General features: G+C 45.6%; 1 protein-coding gene across 2 annotated transcripts in view; it reads right to left on the reverse strand.

Moving 5' to 3' along the window:
* Positions 1–6,362: 6,362 nt before the first annotated feature.
* The window catches only part of lrfn5a (leucine rich repeat and fibronectin type III domain containing 5a), an 82,851-nt gene continuing 79,861 nt past the window's right edge, over positions 6,363–9,352 (reverse strand). For both annotated transcript variants that reach the window (XM_055053362.1, XM_055053361.1), the window contains one exon: positions 6,363–8,677. In XM_055053362.1, coding sequence (XP_054909337.1) covers positions 7,823–8,677 — 855 coding nt within the window. In that variant the 3' untranslated portion in view covers positions 6,363–7,822. The remainder of the gene's footprint in view (positions 8,678–9,352) is intronic.

Below are 9,352 nucleotides of genomic sequence, written 5' to 3' on the forward strand. Positions count from 1 at the left end.
AAACAAATCACAACAATAGTAACGCATGATGGATAAGAAACTTTATTCTGATTACTGGATTGAGCATCTTAATGAAAAATGTGTTAATGACATCACTGTTATTCTTTATCCATCTCACCAGTGACAGGACAAACTGGTCCAATTCAAATCCAGTCTGGTTCAAATTCAGATCTGTTCAACGAATCAAAAACAATATTTATCATGAGTTGAAGGGTTTTGTGTTCCAGTTGACAGAGGATCAAAAGATCCATCCAAGATCCAACCAACACCGGGAGATGTTCAAAAACTGGCAGCAGGTTTTCCCCGAAAATAATCCACCCAATCACAACGGAGTCCACTGCACAAGACTCCACTGCTGAAGAAAAAGCTGTGCAGATATGGACACGCTGGCGATGAATCAGACGAGTCAAAGCTGAACTCTTTGAGTGTCACTGAACATGTCGAGTGGAGGGAGGATGGGCTGGATGTCAGAGAAGGAAAGTAAACCGATAGGACGACTCCATAGCGGGACTGGGAAGAACTGAAGGTCAGGGAGCAAAGACAGAAACATCAACATGTGAAGACAGTTGAGAAAGGATCAAAATTAAAACTAGAAATCAGGGAACAAAATGCAGAATGTAGTTTTATTTGTTGTGTAAAATTCAAACTGCTTTGACTTTTTGAGCAACACCGTGTTGCTACTAAATTAAAGTCATTTCCAGAGAGCTGATGGGAGACTCATGCTGCTTCATGTCGGTTTTATGGCGAAACCCTTCAGGTCCGGATCAGTAAGCAGGTTCTGAAGCGGCCAGTCCGGCAGACTGCTGCCCGTCGCTCCGGTTCAGGATCTGCCGTCTCTTTGGCCCGAAACCTTAAAGCTGTTGTTGAATAAAAGCGTCGCTGGATTACAAAATGTTGTGAAGCCTCTTTACGGCGCTCTGAATGGAGCCAGGCTGCCGTTGCTCTGCCAGGCTGATCTGCCAGGCTGAACTGCCAGGCTGAACTGACAGGCTGATCTGCCAGGCTGCCGTTGCTCTGCCAGGCTGATCTGCCAGGCTGCCGTTGCTCTGCCAGGCTGATCTGCCAGGCTGATCTGCCAGGCTGATCTGCCAGGCTGATCTGCCAGGCTGCCGTTGCTCTGCCAGGCTGATCTGCCAGGCTGATCTGCCAGGCTGAACTGCCAGGCTGAACTGCCAGGCTGAACTGCCAGGCTGATCTGCCAGGCTGAACTGCCAGGCTGAACTGCCAGGCTGAACTGCCAGGCTGAACTGCCAGGCTGATCTGCAGGAGCTCCAGCGTTTATTGCACACAGTAATTACAGAATTCAGTCACATTTGTCTTCATTTGCTTCAACATTACAGGCTTCGGGACAGAGCGGTGTTAAGGGATGCTTTAAGTCAAACAGCTTGTTGTAAAAGGACTGCAGATTCATTCTGCAGTTCAATTTACTTATTCAAGGGACACAAACCAACAGCAGTCCTGCTTCCATTCTCTGGATTTATTTGCTAACATTTTTCCGCCTCGTTTTCCTCTGCATCTGTTTCTGGTTCCTGTTGTCTGTCTGTTTTGTCCTGCCTTAAATCTCTTTTCATTTTCCTCTACTTACCTCGTCACATTGCGCCCTCTCAGCAGGATCCTTGTTTTTCTTCCATCACCTGAAATCAGCTTATTTCACATTTTCCTGCAGAAGTCCTGGAGAACGATTTGCTCCTGGCTGAACCTCGTCTCTGCTGGGCTGACAGTCAAATATCATCTTCTCCACATTTTGCTTGGATTGTTTCCTCTCACTGCAGCTTTGCTTTAAGATAGTTTCTCTTGTTTTATAACTGATTGTTTTGTTAAAAGGTTTAAACCAAATCAGACCAAATGAAGAAAGGTCAGGAAATGCTGAGTCGCTGTGTTTAAAGTGACACAGCAATAATCTGAGTCATTTCGCCTAAACTAAATATTTAGTTTACGAAGTTGCTCTCAGCGTTTTCAGAGGTTTTAGTGTCGTTTCCTTCAGTGGTTGTTGGTGCAGCGCCCCCTCTGGCCAGGAGGGGAACAGGCTGGTTTGACTCAGAACCACAGCAGCTGCAGGTGGAGCAGATGTTCTGGTTCCAGCAGAACCGGGTCGACCGGACCTTCAGGTGTGAAAACAGACAGAAATTCATCATTTGGAGCTGTGAAAAAGTTTTTCTCCCTGGAGAGTTTGTCAAACTTTGGATCATTTCAGATAGAAAAAAAAAGAATTTAAATCTAAAAGATAATTCATCTTGATAATTTTTTCTAAAATTGTCTTCCAAAAAAAATCAATAATAAAATTGTCTCTGGTTCTCAATGGTTAGATCATTCTTTGAACATATGAACTTAATAATCTTTTAATGATTTTATGTCTGTTTTTATCTCCATCTTTGGCCTTAGAGCATCAACAGCTTGTAGGAAATAAACAGTTTGTCATTTATAGTTTGCAAAACAAAAGAAAAAGTGTTTTTCAGCATAACCAGGAGAACAGAGCTGAACATGTGAGTGTTTCTGAATCATGAATCTTTTGTTCTGATCAAACTGCAGCTCCTGTTTTAGTTCATTGACCCAAACACTCGTACGTCTCCCGTTTTCACACATTTATGTTTGGTGCTTCAGATCTGAACCAGGAAGAGCTTCGTTTCTCAGCAGGAAGCCACTGGCAGCTGTTCGTTCTCAGCTCAGACTTTTGCTGTCTGACTAATTAGTTGGCAAGTCAAAAAATAGGAGAACAGAAATAAATCTTAAGTTTTTAGGGACAGAGCAGTTCAACATAATCTGCCACCTGCTCCATTTCTGTTCCTGTGAAGCTTTTAATAAGATTTTAGCAGCAGGCAGTGAAATAAATCACATGTAACAAAGTCGGCTGATCTGAACATCTTTACCACCAAAATTACGAAAACTGTTCGAATTTGTTCTAAATCCAACATGGACAATTAATAATGAATAATTATGCTGCAAACATTCAGGATTTAGAACCTGCATTTATTAACAGGCAAAAGATTCAGACAGAAACTCCCAGAACTAATTATGAACAAATACAGATGAACAAATCAAATGAGTAAAGCAAAGGAGACGAACTATTGACATAAAGACTATAATATAAATCACAAGACAAAGATGAATTTTGCTGCCAAGTCTTCACTATATTTTTATCAATTCAAATGATAAAAATGTTTATTTTGCACATTATTTGCGTGATTCTAATAAAATTCAAATGATTGTGAAAAAGCAACAACCTGTTTTTATCTTTTCATCATGAATGTTTGTGAACTCTGGTCTCAGATGAGGCGAGACGCTTTATGATGGACTAAAGGAAATGTTCTCATTTAAAAACTCAAGGTTTCATGATTCTCAGTTTCATTTTGGCCTCCAGTTCACATCTTGGCTTCATCCTTGTTTCTCTGGTCGGTTATGGAAACATGATGAATGATCTGCTGTTTCCTGCAGACTGTTTGCTTCATTCACAGCATGAGGAGGTTGATGAAGTTTCTCTCCTCTGGTTCTCAGAATGTCAACCGGAGAAAAAGACGAGCTCGGCACGCTGCTCCTGGTTATTAACGCTCCATTAGAAAACGTCATTATTTCCTCGTTTGGTGATGTGACCTGTGACCTTTGCTCTCTGCCTGCTCCCTGCTTTCCATCAAAGTTACACTTCATTAATCGCATGCCGGCTTTCTCTTTCCCTGCACAGGAACTGCTGACGCTCGTCGTGTTTCTCAGAACTCCAAGGTGAAAAACGCTGCAGCATAAAACTCAACATGAACATGAATCATAACGGCGCAGAAGAAAAAGTCTGAAACAAAACGCGGTTCCTCAAGGCCCGGTCCGGTCCGGTTCCTCAAGGCCCGCCGGTCCGTTCCTCCAGGCCTGGTCCGGTTCCTCAAGGCCCGGTCGAGTTCCTCAAGGCCCGGTCCGGTCCGGTTCCTCCAGGCCTGGTCCGGTTCCTCAAGGCCCGGTCCGGTCCGGTTCCTCCAGGCCCGGTCCGGTTCCTCCAGGCCTGGTCCGGTCCGGTTCCTCCAGGCCCGGTCCGGTTCCTCAAGGCCCGGTCCGGTTCCTCAAGGCCTGGTCCGGTTCCTCAAGGCCCGGTCCGGTCCGGTTCCTCCAGGCCCGGTCCGGTTCCTCCAGGCCCGGTCCGGTTCCTCCAGGCCTGGTCCGGTCCGGTTCCTCCAGGCCCGGTCCGGTTCCTCCAGGCCCGGTCCGGTTCCTCAAGGCCCGGTCCGGTTCCTCCAGGCCCGGTCCGGTTCCTCCAGGCCCGGTCCGGTTCCTGCAGGTTCATTGTAGACTACAGCGAGGCATTCTGGGTAAATCCCACCAACCCAACCGTGTTTCAGGCTCTTGGTCAGAGAAAATCAGATCCATGTTTGTTTTCACCGGCAGTGAAAACGTGAAGCAAACGTTCAAAACTCTGACGTCTTAATTTACTGTAGTGAGTCCAGAAATGTGTCAGTAACCGGATTGCAGACGACTGATGAGAGTCAAACTGATTGTTTTCGGTTCGTCAGCAGCAGCCGACATTAAGATTCGTCCACAGAAGCTTTATAACAAAAACCTGACAAACATTTGACTGTTTGCTCATAAGCAGCATCAGGACTTTTCATTCTGACTGAATAAATTATCCATTTTGAGCAACTTGCTGCTTTCGCAGGTTATCAGCTGGTTTTGTGGTGAAATTGTCCAGATGTTGATACTGATGTGAGTTGCAGCTGAGAATAACTGCGACCTTCAGTCACACCTCAACTTCTAATGAATCGTTTTTCTTTCTCTGCTTTTCCAGACGCTTCAGATTTATTTCCACTCTGTTTTGTCAGGATCTGCTGCGACTCCAGCTGTTAGTCTGTATTAGCATAAATTCAGTGCAAATACACCAGGTAATTATTTTTAAGCTGCTTTTATTGCTGCAGTCTCTGTGTACTAAAGTTTCTAATTCTCCAATTGTGAAAGACTCTGAGAAATGCAGTGAGGATGAAGAAAGGATGTAATGGGAGGAGAAACGAGGGAGGATGTGTGGAGGATATTCTGCCATAAAGCTTCTTACTATGAAGCCTTTACGGCTTAAGAAAGGCACTGGAAGGTCGGAGAGTAGCTGTCAGCGTGCAGGCGCAGAGAGGAAGGACGCTGGTGGGCGTCTGCTCCTCCGGCTCAATGAGACGGCGTCTCGCTGAGACTGGAGCTTTTACACAAATTAAACAAGGAGCATTGTGGGAGGGTGTTGTGTTTCCGCTCTAATCTTCTCGCATGCCGCTGCAGCGACTCAGGTTCCTGTTTTCACATTCACAGAACGTCTGCTAGCATCATCGGTTATCGAAATGGAAACCCGGCTGACAGTGAAACGGCAGAGGGGGAATTCTGGGTGTTGGGTTCTGACATTTCACTTTACACAAATTAAACCAAAGATGCTGAGATCAATAATTATGAGAAAAATAAACTTTAATGTGCTCAGAAGTCAGTTATTGTCTGCCATCATTTCTGTCAACCTGATTTCCTTCATCAGATTCATTCATTCATCAGATTCATTCATTCATCAGATTCATTCATTCATCAGATCAGCTCTGGGCTGATAATTAAAATCAGGCGGCCATTTGCAATCGGCTGTCAGAAGTGTTTCATGTCAAACCGTTTGCAAAGGTTTAATTGCTCACTGAGACAATTTTCTGTGCTGAAGTTAAACGATAGTGACTGGACCGGACTGGACTGGACCGGACCGGGCCGGGCCCAACGGCGCCTGCTAACAGAACCATCTGGACCAACATGACAGAAGCCTCAGCATATGAGCTGCAGACTGTAAGAGTCAGGATGATCTGGATGGTCAGTTTTAAAAGAAATTCTGTTGTTGCTTTTTATGACGCAGAAATAATTCGAATTAGAAAAATAAATGTCAATATAGCCAACAATAAACTGAGAAATTTGAAAAATCTGTTTTCTTTAATGAGGGAAAATAGTTGCACAATCCAACCTGAAAACAAGGAAGTGAGTCTTTTATGTGTGTGGAGGAATTTGGTCGCTTGACTTCAGCTCAATGATCCGACTTTGGTTTCCTCTTTTCTCATTCACATCATTTTCCCAAACTAAAGACACGGAAGGTTTGAGGAAAGGAGTTTTGTGACAGTTGAATTGAGGACCAGCGTCTGTTCAATCCGGCTCTCGGGTCACATGACCACCAGAATAAATGACCAGTCGGGATAAAACTGGTCCCATTGGACCATCAGGTCCAGAAGCTCGATGGTTAAAGGTTTTGTTGATTTGTGTCCATCTGCCCGATTCTGCTGACTTTGTTTCTTCCTGCTGAATGACTTATTTCTTTCCACTGTTGCCATGTGCTTGCTCTGTCTTAGGGTTTGGGATTCTAAAAAAGCCAAATAAAAGATGAAAAACTTACATTTAGTTTTAACCGGTTTTATTTTACACAACATAACAACACGGTACATGTTGTCTTTTTCTGTACAGAAGGTTTCTGGGAGCTTGTGACCAACAGGCTAAAGTTGACCAATGTCAGTGAAAAGCTCACAAGATAATCACGTTTTCTTTTTCTTCTCATGTTTAAAAATAACAATTTCATAAGAGGTCCTTTAAAATGTTCTTCTGTTTGTTATTTCTTGTCTTTATATGTCAAGAAAATGTCAGTCCTCCCCATTAGGTAAGAAAGGCTATGTGTGAAATCCGTCTCTTCCTTCGTTGAATCCGCTTCCTCCAGACTCTCGTTAGTGGAGCTGCGGTGAAGTCATAAATCCAGATCTAGTTACTGCTAGGGAGGGTCTGTCAGTGCAAAAGAAGGCACCAACTGCTGTTCTCTTGCCACACAATGACTGCATACTGTATGCAAATGTGCACCTGTTAAAAATGATGTGCTTTTCTTCTTGCTGCAGGGTTCTTCATCGTCTTCTTTGCTTTATTAATTTCCCTTCTGTGGTGCCTTCAGATACGGTGAATGTGAATTCAGAAATGACGTGACAAGCACATTGTCTTGTTTTTTTTCTTTTGTGCTATAAAGTGGATCCAGTAAGACAACTCCAACGCTACGAGACAAGGCATTTATCCATTTACCAAAGGATAATGTGAGAACAAAACTGTAAACAGAATACAAAAAACAAGATGAAAAGAAAGAGGTAAAAAAACTTCCATACAGAAAACAAGTCAATCAAATAAACACACTTCAAAACTAAATTCAACCATGAAAACAAATTAGAACTGATTCAGAGGTTGAACCACTCTTCAGGTGAAGAAACAAACCCACACACACCCCAAACACACACACACCCCAAACACACACACCCCAACACACACACACCCCAAACACCCACACACCCCAAACACACACACACCCCAAACACACACACCCCAAACACACACACACACACCCGCAAACACCCACACACCCCAAACACACACACCCCAAACACACATACACCCCAAACACACACACCCCAAATTCACACACTCCAAACACACACACCCCAAACACACACACCCCAAACACACACACCCCAAACACACACACACCCCAAACACCCACACACCCCAAACACACACACCCCAAACACACACACACCCCAAACACACACACACCCCAAACACACACACACCCCAAACACCCACACACCCCAAACACACACACACCCCAAACACACACACACCCCAAACACACACACACCCCAAACACACACACCCCAAACACACACACCCCAAATTCACACACTCCAAACACACACACCCCCAAACACACACACCCCAAACACACACTCCAAACACACACACCCCAAACACACACCCCAAATTCACACACAGCTAAATAAGTACTTGGGAACCAGAGTTCCTGTGTCGGTCGCTGCCTGGAACTGCGTCACACGGTACTTTCTAAGATCCAGTCCGACTTGCAGCGCCCTTTCTCCGAGTCGCCGTCCTCTTCTTTCGACAGCAGCATCCCGCTCATGGACTGGCTCCGTTTGTTCCGCGTCATGCGGCCCAGCCTCGCCCCTCCGGCCCTCGGATGGGGCGACTGAGTTTTTGTGCCTTCTTCGCTGAGCGAGTGCCTCCTCCTCGCCCTGCTCCGGCCTCCCTCCTCCGCAGGGAGAGTCTGGTATTTTGCAGAGGAGACGGGGCGAGAAGCCCTGCGCAGGATGGGCGTTTCTCTGAACCGCATGCAAGGAACCGGGCTGGAGGCCAACAGAGGCCCGGAGAACGGTGAGGGCACGAAGGGAGGCGGTGGGGTTTTGTTCAGACTGGTGGAGTTGTTGCGGTTGGTGTTGAGGTTCTCCAACGGGGCGCAGGAGGGCGGCGGGCGGCTCTCGGGCTGAACGGGAGCCGGTTTCCTCTTGGGCTTGTGCAGGGACCCGGAGGCGGCGGTGGGTGACCCGGCGCCGGTCAGAGGCCTCTGCTCGGCCACTTTGTCCCGGTCTTCCCCTCCGGCCGCGGGGCTCCGCGCCGCCCAGCTCTGGCTCAGGACAGACGTGGCTGTGGAGCAGTCAGGCAGGGAGCATTCAGAGGACTGAGTCAGCGTGTCCTTGTCCCCGGGGCCCGCCGCCGCAGCGCAGCTCTTTTTCTTTGAGCCGCCAGACAAATCATCCAATCCAACTGATCCGAGTTTAGAGGAGCTGGGACTGACGCTGCAGCCGTGCGTCTGCTGCCCGTTGGTCTGCGAGTGGACATTGGTCATCGACATGGAAACGCCTTTGCCTCCTTCTCCAGGGTTACAAACCTGAGGGACGAAACGGAAGGAAAAAGGTTTTATCCTTATTAAGATCTGTGAAAACAATCTGCACGTTATTTTTAATATTTTGCATTCAAACATCAGGATTAATCCTTTCTGATACAAATGGTTCATTTAGTGGATTTTATTTTCATCCAGGACTGGAACCATTAATGGGATTAATCCTGATGAATCAGTCACTGAAATGATATCATTTAGTAATTTATTAATCATTTACTGGAGAAGACAAATTAAAAAGACCATTTGCTGAAAGAACAACATAAATCTGTACAAAACTATGTCGATTTTACATTTAAATAAAAACCCTGTTTGTCTTTGATATGAACATTTTGTCTCACTGGTTAAAAACAACACAAGTAAAGAAACAAAAAGCTTTAATTTGTGTTTATAAATAAAAAATCAAAAATATATTTCCTCTTAAACTTTTGAGAAGCCATTCTGTCCACTGATGAGATGAGTGCATTCAGAAAGAGAACCTCTGGGCAACAGTAAAGCATGGTGGTGGCAGTGTGCTGATCTGGGCCTTGCTGTGATAACTGGACCCGTGAGTTCTGTTGGTGACCCAACCGGGCCCCAACACCAGGAAAATGATCAATTCACACCAGCAGGTTCAGAAAACCAAGACTTAAGAGTGGCCTAGTCAAAGTCAATGCTGTGGCAAGA

The sequence above is a fragment of the Poeciliopsis prolifica genome, unplaced genomic scaffold (assembly GCF_027474105.1).
Source record: "Poeciliopsis prolifica strain line A6 unplaced genomic scaffold, Auburn_PproV2 SCAFFOLD037, whole genome shotgun sequence".
In the NCBI taxonomy this organism is placed as follows: domain Eukaryota; kingdom Metazoa; phylum Chordata; class Actinopteri; order Cyprinodontiformes; family Poeciliidae; genus Poeciliopsis; species Poeciliopsis prolifica.